This window comes from Pipistrellus kuhlii, unplaced genomic scaffold (genome assembly GCF_014108245.1).
Source record: "Pipistrellus kuhlii isolate mPipKuh1 unplaced genomic scaffold, mPipKuh1.p scaffold_m20_p_38, whole genome shotgun sequence".
Taxonomy (NCBI): Eukaryota; Metazoa; Chordata; class Mammalia; order Chiroptera; family Vespertilionidae; genus Pipistrellus; species Pipistrellus kuhlii.
Window position 1 is genome coordinate 308,214 of NW_023425538.1, and position 18,799 is coordinate 327,012.

The window sequence follows — 18,799 nt, forward strand, 5'->3', positions numbered from 1 at the left end:
GGCTCACCTGGCCCTCCTGGCCCTCCACTCCTGCCCCCAGAGCCATGGAACCTAATGAAATGCTGGCCGCCCGGCGCTGCTCCTCAGACTCTGCCACAGGGAGTGAGACCAGAGTGCCCCAGGGCACCGAGCTCATGCCTAAGAGAGCTGCCAGTCGCTCTCCAACCTGCGCCCGCTGCCGCAACCACGGGGTCACTGCTCACCTCAAGGGCCACAAGCGCCTCTGCCTCTTTCAGGCTTGCGAGTGTCACAAATGCGTCCTCATCTTGTGAGCAGAGGGACCCGGGAAGGGAGGAGGACGCATTCCATCTCAAGGCTGGCTGGTTTTTTACTCACGAGCCTCCTTTTAGGGAGCGCCGCAGGGTCATGGCTGCCCAGGTGGCCTTGCGTAGGCAGCAGGAGGCACAGCTAAAGAGGCACCTGGCTCAGGAGCTGATGAGAGGGGCGGCTTCTCCTAAAGCTCACAGCCACGTCAAGAAGGCAGCCCCGCGGCCGGGGCTCCCCCGTGAGTGTCCCTGGCTCCAGATGGGACTGGGATTTGGGTGGAGAAAGCATGAGTAGGGAGAAGCGTCCCAGGCCCCCACTGAATTGCTGTGTGACCTTGGACAAGAGGGGTTTTTATTCTCTGGGCCTTAGCCTCCCCACCTTCACAATGTGATCACGTGTTGGGAGGCTGCGTTGAGATCTGCGGGTAGAAAAGGGCCCATGCGAAGAGAACTCAGTTTTCCGTTGGAGTGGGATGGGGTCGGGAAAAGGATTCACCAAAGCTCTTCCTGGTCCCCCACAGCCGGAAAGGAGAACATAGCGCCCCAGCCTCAGACCCTCCGAGGGGCAGCCCCACCGGTACTGACCCCTCCTGGGAAGGTAAGGAGAGCCGGGCCCTGAGGGAGTCACTCCTCTCCTAGCCCCTGCCCTGCCCCCTTTCTCTCTGTCCTTATCACCTGGGTTCTAAACCCTAACTTGCTGTATCATCCTGGGCAAATCTATCCACGGGCAAAATGAGGAGGTGGGATTTCACAGCCCTCCAAGCTCTGAAGTTTTGGAGTCCCGCCCTCATCCCAGAACATACCCATTTCTTGCCCAGCCTTGGACCTAACTCCATGTGTATTCTGCCCTTGCAGGAGAATTCCCAGGAGCCTCTGCTGCTTAGCCGTCCCCCCGAACCCTTGCCTTTGCTCTGGACTCCATGTGCTTGGACCCCTGGACATTGGCTGCCTCCAGGCCTTTCCATGCCAGCCCCAGTAGTGTGCCGCTTGCTATGCCAAAAACCTGTTGTCCCTCTGCATCCCTTCCCTGGTAAGATGAATTTAATACATGTTTGAATGCCAGTGTGCCACTGTATCAGAGAAGAGAAAGAGGATACAGACTAGGAAGAGGGAGGACAGAGCCATGACCTCTGACTCCTATACCCTCTGCATTCTCTTCCTCTCATTAGGCTTTGACCCTGGCACCTCTCTCCGGCTTCCCATTCATGGACCCCTCCCAACCTGCCCAGGATCTCACCCAATACTGACTGCTCCTCTTCCTGGAGAATCCCAAGGGCCCTCTGCCCTGCCCCACACGTGAGTAGGGAGAGAAGATGATGTATTTATTGTGTGCCTGTGAACCTTTGTACAGTGCTTTTTCCTATTTTGAGCCTATTTTTATCAGCAAATTAGGGACATTATTACTTCTCAGGTTGTCATGAGAATTAGTAATAATAATATCTAATACACCTAGCACAGGCCCTGGCCTTGAACAAATAGTAGCTATTAAATAGGCTTAAACAGATAAAATGAGGTCAAATTACCTGCTGAAATGGGGGCAAGGGAATAATGATAAGAGCCTTAAAGGCAGGACAGAGACCAGAGGCCATTAGAGAACGCTTCCTAAAGGTGGGCCAGACTCCTCAAGTACCATGGGAATTAGGGAACTAGAGGGAGGAAAATCAGACATGGTAGGGCAGGAACAGTTATCCCATTTTGTCAGTTTTTACAAAATTGACACCGATGATTTCCTATAATCCTCACAGCAGCCCTGGAGAAAGAAGCGGGCAGAGGTTGTCATTTCACAGAAAGCAAAGCACACTGACACAGGGGAAGGGACTTGTCCAAGGCCACAAAGCCTAATGACCCAACAGTCACTCAGATTTGAACCATTTCATTGTTGTGTGAACATCATAGAGTGCACTTACACAAACCTAATGGTACAGCCTACTACACACTTAGGCTATGTGTTATAGACCATTGATCCTAGGCTACAAACCTGTATATCCTCTTACTGTACTGAATAGTATAGGCCAACCATGTCGAACTCACAGCCCACTGGCCTCAAGTTTGGCTGCGTGGTGTAGGAAACTAACAAGATGGTAAATATTTAAGTATGTAAACATAGAAAAGGTTCAGTAAAAATATGGTATGAAAACTAAAAGAGTGTATAGGACACTTACCACATAATCTCATTTTGTTTAATAAGTGTAGTGCAGCCTAAGTGTGAAGTGTTTGTAAAATCTATAGTATTAAGTATTATTATTGCTAATTCTCATGACAACCTGAGAAGTGTCTCTAATTTACTGATAAAAACTGTATAGGACACTTATGAATAGAGCTTACAGGACTGGAAGTTGCTCTGGGTGAGTCAGTCAGTGAGTGGTGAGTGAATGTGAAGGCCTAGGAATGACTATTTAGTGTAGATTTTATAAACACCTCACACATAAGCTACACTACATTTATTAAACAAAATGAGATTAAATCAAGATCAAGAGAAAATGATGGGGTAAATACCAGATATAGGAGGTTGCTGCTGAAACTGTTTTACAACAAGCTTTGCTTTATGAATAGAAAGATAACACTAAAAAGTATAATACAGCCCAGCCAGTGTTGCTCGTGGTTGAGCAGTGACCCAGGTACCAAGATGTTGCTGACTCAATTCCCAGACAGGCACATGCTGGCATTATGGGCTCCATCATAAGAGGCATGCAAGAGGCCAATCAATGTCTCTTGTCAGTGTTTCTATCTCTGTATCCCTCTCCCTTCCTCTCTCTCTAAAAATCAATAAAAACATATTTTTAAAAGTATAATCCTGGTCAGCTTTTCTCAGTGGTTAGAACTTGGTCTGGCACTGGAGGGTCACAGGTTTGATTCCCAGTCAAAGGCACATACTGGGTTGCAGATTCATGCTTCTGGTTGGCATGTGCAAGAGAAAACCAATCGATGTGTCTCTCTGACACTGATGTTTCTCTTTCTCTTCTTCACCCTACATTCTGTTCCACTAAATAAATAAATAAATAAATAAATAAATAAATAAAATATTCTTAATCCTTGGGTGAGAATTATTTTTTTAATAGTATAGGGAATACATAAAGCATTAACATAGTGGTTTATTATCATCAAGTATTATATTATGTACTGTACATAATTATAGACTTTTACATGACTGGCAGCACAATAGGTTTGTTTACACCAGCACCACCACAAACATGTGAGTAATGCATTGCACTAGGATGTTGCAATGGCTACACATCATGAGGCAATAGGAATTTTTCTGTTCCATTATAATCTTATGGGACCAACAATGTATATATGGTTCATCATTCACCTAAACATTGTTATGTGGTGCATGGCTGTATAGAAAGATCCTGCCCTTCTTCCTATGTGTACATGTCTGTCCATGTGTTTAATATTCCTGGCATCTTCTGTCCTTATTTCTAGATGCTCAACTTTGATACTTCAGCCCTGTGGTACCCCAGACCCTGTACTGCTTCAGCCACAGGTCCTGGGAAAGAAATGGGATTCAGGACCCTGGGAGGAAGTTGACCTGGGAAAGGGAAGAGTAGGGGATAGTTAAGTAATTGGGGGCTGAGGGAGCACTTGAAGAGTAGGCAGAAGAGGGGGGTTCCCACTCTGTTTCTCTCCCTTTCCTTTGCAGGCCTCTAGAATCTCTCGCCTGGCCTGGACCTCTGCCTCCGCAGAGCGGCAGCTGCAGCGGGAGGCAGCTGAGGCTCTTATGGGGCTGAAAGATTCATCCCAGGCTCCCTGCCTAACCCCTTCTGTCCCCACTAACTCTGCCTGGATCTCCCTGCTCCATCCAGGTAACCTGTTTCCTGAAAGGAGAGGATGGGATAGGGATGGTTGTAAGATGGGAGTACTGGAGTAAGCAGGAACAGCCAAGGACATCAGGAGGTCAGCAGTTTAAATGTCCTCAGGCCAGGCCCCAAGCTTCTCAACCTAGCCCCTAGGGATTGCAGTTGAGAGTTATTCAGTGGATCAGTTTTATCAGTTTTGTGCTCAAAAGCAAATGTTCAGTTCCCTGATGACAGAGTGAGGCCCTGGGGGAAGCAAGGACTTGCTTAAGGGCTTAAAGCAAGGCAGTGGCAGAGTCTGGTCTCCTGGCTCCAGGAGTTACCTACACAAGTTACCTGCTGACAGTTGGAGAGGGGCTGAAGAGGTAACAAGGGTCTGGCCTGGAAGGGAATCTGATAAGTGCATTTGAGAAGTTTCCATTCTACAGGGAAAACTGGATGCCTTCACAAAGCTCAGTGACAAACCTGGAGAGAACACAGGAATCTTGAGGAATGAGAAACCTATGGGGAGAGAGGGAAGACTGAGAATTCTCCTGTCCAAAGCAGTGGCTTGTCCTGGTGTGCTGATGAGGAAACTGTCATGGAAGAACTGATAAAAATGGAGGAGAGGCTGGAGAGGCTTTTCTGATCATGGAGGTCTGGCATGTCAGTCTTAGGAGTCTAGCCCAGCAGCTGTGCATGAAGGGGAGCCACAATGTATCTGAGCTAGACAGGGACATATTCAGAGAGCCTGAGCTTTAGAAAGACAAGTATGGTGGATGTGATGGAGGGATTAGAAGAGATAAGACTGGAGGTGGGAAATCACTGAGGAGAAAGTGTTTGCTGTAATCCAGGTGAACAAAGATGAGACCTGGGTTGGATGGGGGGAAAAGAAGGAGTTGCTGTCCAGCCAGCATGGCTCAGTGGTTGAGCATCAACTATGAACCAAGAGGTCAGGGTTCAATTCCCAATCAGGACACATGCCCAGGTTGCAGGCTCAGTCCTCAGTGTGGGGTGTGCAGGAAGCAGCCAATCAATGATTCTCATTATTGATGTTCCTATCTTTCCCTCTCTCTGCCTCTCTAAAATCAAGTTTTTAAAAAAAAATAAAGAAGGGGTTGGGAAAGGGTGGGGAATGGATGTAACCTGGTCCTGCCCCCTTTCTTCCTGCCTATAGCTTCTTCTGGAGGAAGAGGATTCCAGCCTGTTGGCCCTTCTCTCCGACCCCGTCCAGCCCCCTCCATGGCTCTGCATATTGGGCATCTGGGTTCCATCTCCCTCCTAAGCTAGAAGCCCAGAAGTGGGGGCCTCACTGGGGGAGGTGCAACAGCCTGCAGACACTGCATATTTGGTATTTTATTGAGGGATTTGTGCAGCTTCAGCTTTTTTTTTTTTTTTTTTTTTTAAGCCTTCAGGTGCTTTGTTATCTTTTGGTTCCTTTTTCAGCATGGGCATTTCCTTAGCCAATGGTGGATATTCCCTTACCCCCTTGGGTCTTTGGACCTTTTTAATATTCCAACAAGATGGAACTGTGCAATTTAAGCTTCAAAATAGGTTTTGCGTGAATTCATGTTCCAGGATATTTATTTGACATATGATTCTGTACATACCTATCTCCATGCATGCAAAAACAGAAGAGTATTTTCATTTTGTGTTAGGTTTGTGTGAGTAAGGAAGAAATAAAGCTTTGTTGTTTTAAGCCACTGAGATTTGAGGATTGTTTGTTATCAAAGCCAAACCTAGTCTATCCTGACAGAAAGGACTTGTTCATTTTACCTCTCAAAGTAAAAATTGATTATTTAGGAACTACCACAGATAAATACAAATATGTATTTCTTAGGGCCAGATAAGAAGGAATGCTAGAGGGAGACAGTGGGAGATTCACTGATTCAATAGTTAAGTGTCTGCTCTGTACCAGGCATAGACAGTGTTCAGCTGTCCAGAGGGCCACAAACTGAAGTGAACTACAGAGCCAAGCAGGTCATATAAGTGAGTAAAGAAGGCCAGGTGAGCCCTTGAAAACATGCCCTACCTTACAGGGAAGCTTCCTTTTGGCCCTAGTAGATTATTGCCAGGCAGGAGGAAATGGAGGCTCAGTTTTGCCATATCTTCTGATTTTTTTTCAAGAGAATCTGGAAAACTAGATTTCTATATAAAACACCCTAATTTTCAAATGATGGCTCAGTTTTCTTCTCTAAATTCTCTGTAGGTCAAACAGAACATATTTTCAGGCCAGCTTTGACCAATAGAATGCCAATTTAATGCTATTCTAACATTTTTCAAATGGCGAAACTGAGGCCAAGCAGGACAGGAAGAATCAAATTAGTCATAATCAAGGGTATTGCCTGAACTAGGAAAGTTTCAAAGGACCCCTAAAAAGTTGGAGACAATTACCATTAACTGAGTACTCACTGTATGTGATGCCCATATATCTTCATAGCAACTTGGTAAACTATGCATGATTACATTCATTTTACAAATAAAGGAACAAGCTTAGATAAAAGTCTCTTACCAAAGTATTTTACTGGAAATGTCTAGGCAAATATTGGGCGAAGTTTCTTTATCCTTGTCAAGCCCAAAATCAATCAGAAGATAATTTTTATTTAAATATAGAATGAAAGATTCAGGACTCCAAGGAGCCAGACATGAGTCTCAAGGGTTTTTCAAAAAGTATGTTTCTTCTCACTATATCTTTAAGTAATATTAAGATCTTACTTACATTTTTTTCTTAGTCCTCTGCTTATGAGTTCTTCTCCTTGAACTGTTCCAGATATATGAAGACCTATTGAGCTATTCCAAATATATTAAGACCTGGAGACCTCCATCCCCATGCCCACCTGTAGAAAGGGCAGTGGACATGCCTGATCACTGATTCATTTTTCTGTTGTTACCTATCCCACTCTTTTTGGCAATGGCATCCAATTACAATTTGTTCTTGTTTGGGGCTTTGGGAAGGTGGACTACTCAACAGATTACAGAGTAACAAATCTGCAACACTTGTCAGTGCGAGATAATCAAAGTATGAAAGTAGCTTCACATCTTACTTCCCTCCTCTTGCTATACCTTAGATACATGATTGCGCCTTAATAGACCTGCCTAAACCTTGCTGTGCCATGCTTTTCCAGTGACCAAGCCCACATCATCACAGAGGAGGGAAGCACTGCAGCATGCAACATGGATAAGACCCTGCTACTCAGGGGACCTACGGTCCCCAATACATTAAGGTCCTACAGCTGAGAAAAGTAAAAGTATAATTTGAGGTTAAAGGTTAACAGAAAGGAGCAAAAAGAGAAAGTGATTAAGACTTGAGAATGGGGGAAGAAGCTAGGGGCAGGCCCTTCTCTGCAGCTCACCTCCCTTATTGCCAGACCTGGCAGGGCTTTTCACACCACTAGCTAGGCCTATGTGTTAGGGCTCCCCATTGGTGCTGAGCGAGCGGAAGTAGGTTCTGCAGAAGTCAGCTTTGGGAAAAGGGGCAGATTTAAGAATTGCTCATGTTCTTGTATGTCCCTGCCTCTCTGAGTGCAGCAACCTTCACCTGGAGTTGTAGGGAGCCAGTGGGCTTCTGGCCTCTGACTAGCCAGCCCTCAGATATTACAGCCAATGGACTGTGAGTACTGTTTAATATGCCACCCTTTTCCATTTCCCATTGCAGGGCACGGAAAGGTGTTTTGGTCAATAGGACGTATCTCTTATAAGCTTCTGACATTTTGCAGAAATAACCAATGAGATCCCAAAGTTGGAGCACCATCTCTGCTCCTCTCTCCAAACAAGACTTCTCCCCCATAACTACCCAGGTTTTATTTCAGGAGCTCATTTCATATTCTGCCCTTTGAAAATCCATGCTTCTTTCACTTCAGTCCTACATGAACCTAGTCCAGTCCTGTCCACACTCTTTGTCCAATGCAGAACTGACATCATACCAACGTCTCCGTCCAGTTTCTACTGAGATGTCAGTTGCCTGGTCCATGTAGTTATTCTGCTTCCCTGGCCTATTGTGTAACTGGGTCTGCAGTCTCCAGCATATGTTTGCATACACAAATGCCCTGCATAGACCCCATGAGATCCTGAGCTCTTCCCAAAAACTTATTCATCCTTTTCATCTACTGAAAATAATGTCTCTGATATGCCCTTTAGGCAGAGTTCTCTACATTCCTTAGGAGTACTTCGTCCCTTCTTCACAGGCCCAATCACCCTGAACTGTGCCTATCTCTGTCCAACTATGGCTCCCTACCCAAGAATAGGTGCTCACATTGGACAGGACCTGCATTCAGTTTCTCTCCAGGGGATCAGAATAAATTAAGTAAATATATTCTGTCTGATCCCTAGGTAGTGGTTTTTTCCTACAAAGTTAATGCACTCTGATGCCACTTCTCTCCCTTATCACAGCATGAACAGTTTCCTGCCCACAAATGATTTTTTAAACAGTTTATTTTTTGAAAATATATTTGTATTGATTTCAGAGATGAAGGAAGAGGGTGAGAGAAACACATCAAATATGAGAGAGAAAATCATTGATTGACTGTCTCTTGCATGCCCCATACTGGAGATCAGGTCCACAACCAGGGCATGTGCCCTGTCTAGGAATAGAACCATGACTTCCTGGTTCATAGGTCAATGCTCAACCACAGCCATGCAACAGTTTTTCTTAAAAGCAATTTTAGTTTCACAGCAAAAATGAGAAGATGGTACAGAAATTTCCCATAGTCCCATCTCTCACACATGCACGGCCTCCTCAGTTAACAACAATCCACACCAGAGGGGTACATTTGTTTTAACTAGTAAACCTACATTGTTCCCCCAAGTGCCTTCAGATCTCACTCTCTCTAAATTGTGGAGAAATGGGGCCACCTGCTGGCCAACCCCAGTCCTGAATCAGCTCACTGTTCACTCAGAATGAACATAGGAGTGCATATATCCTTTCTGATTGGTGTTTCTAGTTTCTTAGGAGATTTTATATATATATATATATATATATATATATATATATATATATATATATATATATATAATATTTTTTTTTACAGAGAGGAAGAGAGAGGGATAGAGAGCTAGAAACATCGATGAGAGAGAATCATCTATCACCTGCCTCTTGCACACCCCCTACTGGGGATGTGCCTGCAACCAAGGTACATGCCCTTGACCAGAATCGAACCTGGGACCTTTCAGTCTGCAGACTGACATTCTATCCACTGAGCCAAACTGGTTTCGGCAGGATATATTCTTAGAAGTGAGATTACTGAGTCTTATAGGAGTTCCATTTTTAGTTTTTGAGGAAACTCCATACTGTTCTCCACAGTGGCTGTACCATCTGCATGTCAGAATGGCAGTCATCAATCTACAGGCAGAGGTAGTCTCTGGAGGCTTAGTCAGAAATAGCATTTGACAATGTTCTGCACTAGAGATTGAGAAGCATAGAGAGATTTACCTAACACATAGTTACAAACACAAACAGGCAGCTAAAATGAGGAGACAAAGAAAGAAACCCCAGCCAAAACTGGTTTGGCTCAGTGGATAGAGCATCGACCTGCGGACTGAAAGGTCCCAGGTTTGATTCCGGTCAAGGGCATGTACCTTGGTTGCAGGCACATCCCCAGTGGAGGGTGTGCAAGAGGCAGCTGGTTTCATCGACGTTTCTAACTCTCTATCTCTCTCAATACCTCTCTGTGTAAAAATCAATAAAATATATTTTTTTAATGAAAGAATTCTCCAGAAGAGATAAATGAAATGGAGATAAGAAATTTATCTGATATAGAATTCAGAATAATGATGGTAAAGATGCTCAGCAGCATGAGAAAAGATAAAACTATGAAAACAGAAATAAAGAATGACATAGCACAACTAAAGAACATATTGGAAAGAATACACAGCAGATTAGGGGAAGCCGAAGATTGAATAAGTGATTAGAAAACAGGGTTAAAAAAATCACTCAATCAGAAAACCAAAAAGAAAAAAAAAATTTTAAACAGGAGGACAGCTTAAGGGAGCTTGTGGGACAACATGAAATGTAATAAAATTCAAATAGTAAGTGTGCTAGAAGAAGAAAGGAAGAGATAGAAAATGTGTTTAAAGAAATAATAGCAGAAAACTTCCCTAACCTGGTAAAGAAAAAAGTTCAGGAGACACAGAGAGTGCTGAGCAAGAAGAACCCAAACAGGCACACACCCAGACACATCATACTTAAAATGCCAAAAATAAAGACAGAGAGTCTTAAAGGCAGCAAAAGAAAAGCAAACTGTTACCTACAAAGGAGCTCCCATAGGCTGACACCTGACAGGCCAGAGGCTATGGATGAAGTATCCAATGTAATGCAAAGCAAGAATCTGAAACCAAGATTACTATTACTATTTCTGGCAAGGATATCATTCAAAATAGACAGTCAAATAAAGAGCTTCCCAGACAAAAAAAAAAAAAACAACTAAAGGAGTAAATCATCACCAAGCCAGCATTATAACAAATGCTAAAGGGACTGCTGTAATGAGAAAAATAAATAGAGAAACCTAGATATTCAGAATTAAAATGGCAATAAATAAGTACCTATCAATAATAACCTTAAATGTAAATGGATTAAATGCTCCAAACAAAATACGGAGTAGCTGAAAGGATACAAAAATATGACCTAACTATATGCTGTCTACCTCAGAACAAAAGACTCACACAGGATGAGAGTGAAGAAATGGGGAGAAAAATTTTTGATGCAAATGGAAAAAAAAAGTTGGAGTAGCAATACTTGTATCTGTCAAAATAGACTTCATAATGAAGACCATCACAAGAGACAATGAAAGTCACTGCATAATACTAAATGGATGGATTCAACAAGAGGATATAACCCTGATATACATATATGTACCCAATATAGGAACACTTAAATATATTTTTTAATAAAATTCCTGCTTTCTTTCTATATATATATATATAGAGAGAGAGAGAGAGAGAGAGAAAGAAAGCAGGAATTTTACAGTAAGATATATATATATATACATATATATATATATATATATATATATATATATATATATATATATATCACTGTATTTTCCGGCATATAAGACGACCCCCTAATTTTACAGTTAAAACATGTTTAGGCCTATATTCGCTGTATAAGACTACCTCCCACTTTAAAGAAAAGACTTACTTTGCCGTCAAGATCTGCAGGTAATTTTTGTGCAATTTTGGTCTTTTGCCCCCGATTTTCGGTTGACTTTTTTTGTTTCAAATGTCGTCTTATACGCCGGAAAATACTATTGATTTTTCACAGATAGGAAGAGAGAGGGATAGAGTTAGAAACATCGATGAGAGAGAATCATCGATTGGCTGCCTCTTGCACATCCCCCACTGGGGATGTGCCCGCAACCAAGGTACATGCCCTTGACCGGAATCGATCTTGGGACCTTTCAGTCCACAGGCCGATGCTCTATCCACTGAGCCAAACCGGTTTCGGCTAAATATATATATTTTTAAACCTTCTAGCCCTAGCCAGTTTGGCTCACAGATAGAGCATCAGCCTGTGGACTCAAGGGACCCAGGTTTTGTTCTGGTCAAGGGCACATGCCCAGGTTGTGGGCTTGATCCCAGTAGGGGCATTCAGGGGTCAGACTATCAATAATTCTCTCTCATCATTGCTATTTCTTTTTTTTTTCTTTTTTAATATATTTTATTGATTTTTTACAGAGAGGAAGAGAGAGGGATAGAGAGTTAGAAACATCGATGAGAGAGAATCATCGATCAGCTGCCTCTTGCACACCCCCTACTGGGGATGTGCCTGCAACCAAGGTACATGCCCTTGACCGGAATGGAACATGGGAACTTTCAGTTCACAGGTCAATGCTCTATCCACTGATCCAAACAGGTTTTGGCATCATCATTGCTATTTCTATCTCTCTCTCTCCCTTCCTCTCTGATTTCAATAAAAATATTAAATTAAAAAAAAACTTCTGAAGGACCTGAAGGGAGAGATTGACAACAACACAATCATAGTAAGGGACTTTAACACCTTGCTGACTTCATTGGATATATCTTCCAGACAAAAAAATTAACAAGGAAACAGTGACACTAGAGGACACACTGGATCAGACGGATTTAATTGACATTTATAGAACATTTCAACCCAAAGCTGAAAAATACACATTCTTCTCAAATGCACATGGATCATTCACAATGATAGACCACATGTTAGGACAGAAAACAAGTCTGCCTCTGGAGTCCCCAGTCCCCTTAGCCCCCCAGCCATCCAGGGTCTACAAATTCAAGAAGATTGAAATCATATCAAGCATCTTCTCAGATCACAGTGGAATGAAATTAGAAATCAACTACAGTAAAAACATACAAACACATGGAGGCTAAATATCATGTTATTAAACAACTAGAGGTCTGGTGCCTCGCCTGCTCCCTCTCACACTCTGGGAGCCTTCAGGGGTGGGAGGTGACCTGGTGATCAGGGGAAGATGACACCCCATCACACCTCTGCTGCTGTCACTGCTGGCAGTATAAGCTCAGGAGGTCCTGGGCATTTGGGCAGCCGCCATCCAAGGCTTGCCTGCACCTCGGGCTAGTCCTGGGCATCTTGGCAGCTGCCATCCAAGGCTTGCCTGTGCCTCAAGGTGACCCTGAATGGCTGGGGGGCTAAGGGGACTGGGGACTCCAGAGGCAGGGGCATGGAGTGGCCAGGCCTGCCTGGAGGTGGGCTCAGCCTTGCAGCACAACTGCCATCCCGACAGGGCTGAGGGGACTGGGCGCCACCATATTTGAGGACAGGGCAGTCAATTAGCATATTTCCTCCTTATTGGCTGTGGGTGCTTGCCATCTTTGCAACGGCATGAGGATCAATTAGCATATTCCCTCTTTATTATATAGGATGAATAGGTTACCAATGAGGTCAAGAGAAAGGAAGACTCCTTATCAGAGTGGTGGCCAGGAAAGGAGGCATTTGATAGAGACTTGAATGATGAGGAGGGGCCAGTCATGTGCAGATCAAAAAGGAAAGGAAGGTACAAAGCAGCAACATATGCAAAGGCCCTGAGATGAAGATTTCTTTCCAGGTTGAGTAACAGGAAATAGACCAGTATGGCTAGATTAGAGTTAGGGAGAGAGGAAGTAAAAGGAGATGAGGAAGGAGAGGCAAGCAGGCGGCTGGCTCATGCTAAGCCACAACAAGGTGTTAAATTCTATTACAAATGTGATGAAACCCAAAGGAGATTTTCTGGTTTAATATTTTAGAACAGAAACCTGGATTAAACAGACCACCCCTCAAGGGATCTGTGGATAGCATTCAGGGGGAGAGGGTCCATGAACTTGGAATTATGTCTTGATTTTTGCTATCCTCTGACCAAAAACCTACCCTGTTTCCCTGAAAATAAGACAGTGTCTTATATTAATTTTTGCTCCCAAAGATGCGCTAGGTCTTATTTTCAGAGGATGTCTTATTTTTCTATGAAGAAGAATACGGTACACGTTTATTGTTAAATGAAAATAAAGAAAATTTATTACCTGTATACGGTACGGTAGTACGGTAGTTGTCAACACAAACCAGACAAACTGTGAATCCTACAGTAACAAGAATTTACTCATTTATTCAATGACAATCATGTCATCATCTTCTGGAACATCATCATAACAATCCAATTCCTGAATTTCCTGGTGAATTTCTTGTGACTCCATTTCTTTCAGAATCAGTGGACCAAATCTTTCACGTTTAGCAATAGCATTCTGAGACAGAGCCTAGGGAGGGCCTTATTTTCTGGGGGATGCCTTATATTTCACTCGGAAACCTGTAAGTAAGTCTTATTTTTGGAGAATGTCTTATTTTCGGGGAAACACGGTAGTATTTCCTCCTATCTTGAATGTAGACAATAGATCACAGTGACACAGCAGGACTTAGGCTTTGCCGCCAATGGAAGGCACAGCTGTTTCCATAGTCTGCACAGTTGTTGCAGATCTCTGAAAATACTGTTTTCACTCTCTGTGGCTTTGAGATGACAGTAGTCATCAGGCCTTTGCTTGATCATAAACAATAATGTGCTAAAGAGCCGAAACCGGTTTGGCTCAGTGGTAGAGCATCAATCTGCGGACTGAAAGGTCCCAGGTTCAATTCCAGCCAAGGGCATGTACCTTGGTTGCGGGCACATCCCCAATGGGGGGTGTGCAGGAGGCAGCTGGTCGATGTTTCTCTCTCATTGAAGTTTCTGGCTCTTTATCTCTCTCCCTTCCTCTTTGTAAAAAATCAATAAAATATTTTGCCGAGACCGGTTTGGCTCAGTGGATAGAGCGTCGGCCTGCGGACTGAAAGGTCCCGGGTTCGATTCCGGGCAAGGGCATGTACCTTGGTTGCGGGCACATCCCCAGTAGGGGGTGTGCAAGAGGCAGCAGATCGATGATTCTCTCTCATCGATGTTTCTAACTCTCTAATTCTCTCTTCCTCTCTGTGAAAAATCAATAAAATATATTTTATTTAAAAAATCAATAAAATATTTTTTAAAGAAAGAAATGATAGAACTTTAAAAAAAATGTGCTAAAGAAGCCCATAGATTACTACTAGCACAATTTAAAATACTTGTGATGACTGTATTTCAATATAAATGATTTCATTTGAAATCCTATGTATTTTACCTTATGTATTTTTCTAATTCTGAGAAGGGGCAGTAGATTTTGTGAAACACCGAAAAATTCAGAGCACAAAAAAGTTTAGAACTTTTTGGGTGGGACTTACAGAAAACTGGATAGAGAGGAGAAAGAGGAGGAGGGAACCAAGGCTGCCCCCCAAGTTTATAGCTGAGTCATGGTGGTTAAGTTCTTCATTTGGACTCCTCACCAGGAGACCCCACTGCAAACTGCAATTCATCTTCTTTTCTTCTTCCTGCTGATTCAGAAAGAAATCTGTACACACCACTCTTTTGGGCTTTTGGAGAGAAAGGGGGGGTTTCATGGAGTGTCAAGTTTGGGAAAGACTGAAGTTAAATATTTTAATCAATAAGCTATGGGTTACAGAGAATCAGAAAAATAGTAATAAGACTTTATTTCTATTTTTATTTTATTCAATTCAGTATACATTTAATGGGGGCTTGACTTTATTTCTATTTTTATTTTATTCAATTCAGTGTACATTTAATGGGGGCTTACCAGGCCCTGGTAAGTGTTAGGGCTGCAAGGAGAATGAGACATACCTCTTGGATAAGGTGACCAGACATCCCGCTTTTGGTGGGCAGTCCCAATTTTTAGCAGTTTGTCCTGCTGCAACGTTATTAAAAAGTCCTGATTTTTGGATGTCTGGTCACCTTATTCTAGGAAAAGCATATGTAAGCAAATGCAATGCATTGTGAAAGATGCCCAGTGGAGCAGTGTGGGTAGTTTTGTGAGGTCTGACATTTATACAGTTTGGAGTGCCTTTTAGAGAAAAAGAAGACAAAATTATGAGACCAAAAAGCATAAACAGCACACAGTACCGTATAAAAAGAAATAAACAAAAATACAGCAAGACTATGCACACAGCCCACACAGAGGTGCACCTGGAGTGACTGGGGAGGCTGAGCTACTGAGCCCTACAGAATACCTGCTACATAAGGCCACTTTACTAAGTCCAGCAGACACAACAGATCTACCTAATACATAGAAACAAACACAGGGAAGCAGCCAAAATGAGAAGACAAAGAAACATGTTACAAATGGGGGGAGAGGGGAGAAATGGAAGCAAAATGGGTTCAAAATTCAAAACAATGCTTAATAGGTTGCTCAAGGTCCTTAATGAGAGCTTCAAGGGACTTAGTGACACAAGAATCTTACTGAGAATTTTGAAGATATAAAAAAGGAACATTCAGAAATTAAGCATACTAGTACACTAACTGAAATGAAGAATAATTTCTAGGGATTCACCAGTAGAGTAGAGGATTATGAGAATCAAATCAATGAAATTAAATATGAGGAAGCAAAAAGAACTCAATCAGAACAGCAAAAAGAAAAAATAGTCCAAAAATATGAAGACAATGGAAGGAGCTTCTGGGACAACTTCAAACATACCAACATTCACATGATAGGAATGCCAGGAGAAGAGACAGAGCAAGATATTTAAAACCTCCTGCCAGGTGGTTTTGAAAAAATAATGACAGAAAACTTCCCCTATCTGGTGAAAGAAATAGACTTACCTTACCAGTACAGGAAATATAAAGAGGAACCAAAGAGGCCCACACCAAGACACATCGTAATTAAAATGCCAAGGGTTAAAGACAATGAGAATATCTTAAAAGCAGCAAAAGAAAAGCTGCAGAGAAAAGCAGTTACCTATAAGGGAGTGCCCATATGACTGTCAGCTAATTTCTCAACAGAAACTATTCAGGCCAGAGGGAGTGGCAAGAAATATTCAAAGCGATGAATAGCAAGGACCTACAATCAAAATTACTCTACCCAACAAAGCTATCATTTAGAATTGAAGGTCAGATAAAGAGCTTCACAGACAAGAATAAGCTAAAAGAATTCATCACCACCAAACCAGTATTACATGAAATGTTGAAGGGTATTCTTTAAGAAGAGGAGGAAGAACAAAAAAGATTTTAAAAAATGAATAAAATACCAATAAATATATAGCTATCAACAACTGAATCTAAAAAATAGAATCTGAGCCCTAACCAGTTTCGCTCAGGAATAAAGTGTTGGCCTGTGGACTGAAGGGTCCCAGGTTCAATTCCAGTCAAGGGCATGTACCTTTCTTGCAGGCACATTCCCAGTAGGGAGTGTGCACGAGGCAGCTGATCAATATTTCTAACTCTCTATCCCTCCCCCCTCCTCTCTGTAAAAAAGCAACTATTATATATAAATAGTTGCTTTTATTAGATATATATCCTATCTAATAAAATAGTGATATGCAAATAACCATCACTCCGCTACACTCACAAGTCATGTCCACCAGCCACGCCCACCAGCTAATCAGGAGTGAGTATGCAAATTAACCCAAATCAAGATGGCTGTAGCCACTTAGTGAGCAGGAGGGAGGCTTGGGTTTCCCCAGTGATGGAGGGAGCCAAGCTTTCTGCATACCCTGGCAGGATGAGGCCTCCACTCCAGGCTACAAAGTTTTAATTATAGAAGATATAATAAATCCCAACAGAAATGGCAGCAGCCATGGAGCTAGAGAAAGCAGGAGGCTAAGGTTGCCCCCAGCAATAGAGGAAGCAAAGCTTTCTACACAACCTGGCCAGCCCAGGCTTACACTTAAGGCTACAAAGTTACAATTATAGAAGATAAATAAATACCAACAGAAATGGTTGCCACCACGGAGCAAGCAGGAGGCTTGGCTTTGCTCCAGACTACAAAGTTTCAATTGTAGAAGATAAATAAATCCCAGATACCAGAGCCTGCGCTGGGTCCCCAGGGGGTGTGGCCAGTCTGCAAACCACCATGGGCCCCTCGCCCAGGTCACCCCATGCTCCAAGGAAACCTCCACCCTGATCTGGGACACCCTTCAGGGCAAACTAGCGGCCCCCACCCATGCACGGGGCCTCTATCCTATCTAATGAAAGAGTGATATGCAAATTGACCATCACTATAACACACAAGATGGCTGCCCCATGTGGTCAAAGATCTTGCCCTCATGTGGACAGAAGATGGCCAGCAGGGAAGGGCAGTTGAGAGGGACCAGGACTGCAAAGGAGGGCAGTTAGGGATGACCAGGTTGGCAGAGGAGGGAAGTTGGGAGCAACCAGGCCTGCAGCGGGGGGGGGGGGGGGGGGGGGGGGGGGGGGGGGCGGGCAGTTAGGGGCAAACAGGGTGGCAGGGTTGTGGTTAGAGGCTGATCTGGCTGGCAGGCAGAAGCAGTTAGGGGCAATCAGGAAAGCAGGCAGGCAATCAGTTGGGAGCCAGCAGTCCTGGATTGTGAGAGGGATATCTGACTGCCCGTTTAGACCCGATCCTGGAGAACTACCAGGATCAGGCCTAAACGGGCAGTCAGACATCCCTTGAGGGGTCCCAGATTGGAGAGGGTGCAGGCTGGTCTGAGGGACACCCTGTCCACGAATTTCACGCACCAGGCCTCTAGTATATGTATTCGAATCAGAGGTATGGAAACATGGAACAGACTGACAATCCGCCAAGAATCAGGCCTAAGCCAGCAATCAGACATCCCTTTCATAGTCCAGAACTCTTAACAGTTCAGGATTCCTCTCTCCTCACTACCTGCCTGCAGTGGAGGTGGGAGAGGCTCCAACCACCGCTGCTACACTTGCCAACCATGAGCCCAGCTTCTGGCTGAGTGGTCCTCCCACAGGGAGAGCACACTGACCACCAGGGGGAAGCTCCTGCGATGAGCATCTGCCCCCTGGTGACCAGTGCACATCGCAGTGACCAATCATTCTGCTGTTCAGTCATTTGCATATTAGGGTTTTATTATACAGGATATGCATTACCTATGGACACAGATAATAGGGTGGTGAAAGCCTAGAGTGGGGGCAGGAACTGGTGGAGGGGAACAATGGGGGGAAAGAAGAGGGATATCTATAATACTCTTGGCAATAAAGATTTAAATTTAAAAAGTCAGCATGTAAAAATAAAAATAAAAACAATAATTACCCATTACATGGATACATTTACAGTTACATATGGAAACACAAGTGTTGATTCAAGAGTGGGGAGAATCTGAGATATTAAAACTATTCTCAAATTTTAGAAACAATGCAAAATAGGCTTTGACAACATGCTACATGTATGTATTTAAATACATATTATAAACTGTTCTAAAGTTTATAAACTGAATATTTGTGTGCCCCCAAAAATTAATAT

At 43.4% G+C, this 18,799-nt stretch overlaps 2 protein-coding genes across 17 annotated transcripts in view; both read left to right on the plus strand.

The window, feature by feature from the left end:
• The window catches only part of LOC118702294 (carcinoembryonic antigen-related cell adhesion molecule 1), an 813,263-nt gene that overhangs the window by 167,926 nt on the left and 626,538 nt on the right, over positions 1-18,799 (plus strand). The window lies entirely within an intron of this gene.
• On the plus strand, positions 45-5,386 carry DMRTC2 (DMRT like family C2). The gene is made up of 8 exons (XM_036407992.2): positions 45-268; positions 351-505; positions 788-864; positions 1,125-1,296; positions 1,436-1,562; positions 3,690-3,750; positions 3,907-4,069; positions 5,217-5,386. Exons 1-8 carry the CDS (start codon positions 45-47, stop codon positions 5,327-5,329), a joined length of 1,092 nt encoding a protein of 363 aa, XP_036263885.1. The 3' UTR covers positions 5,330-5,386.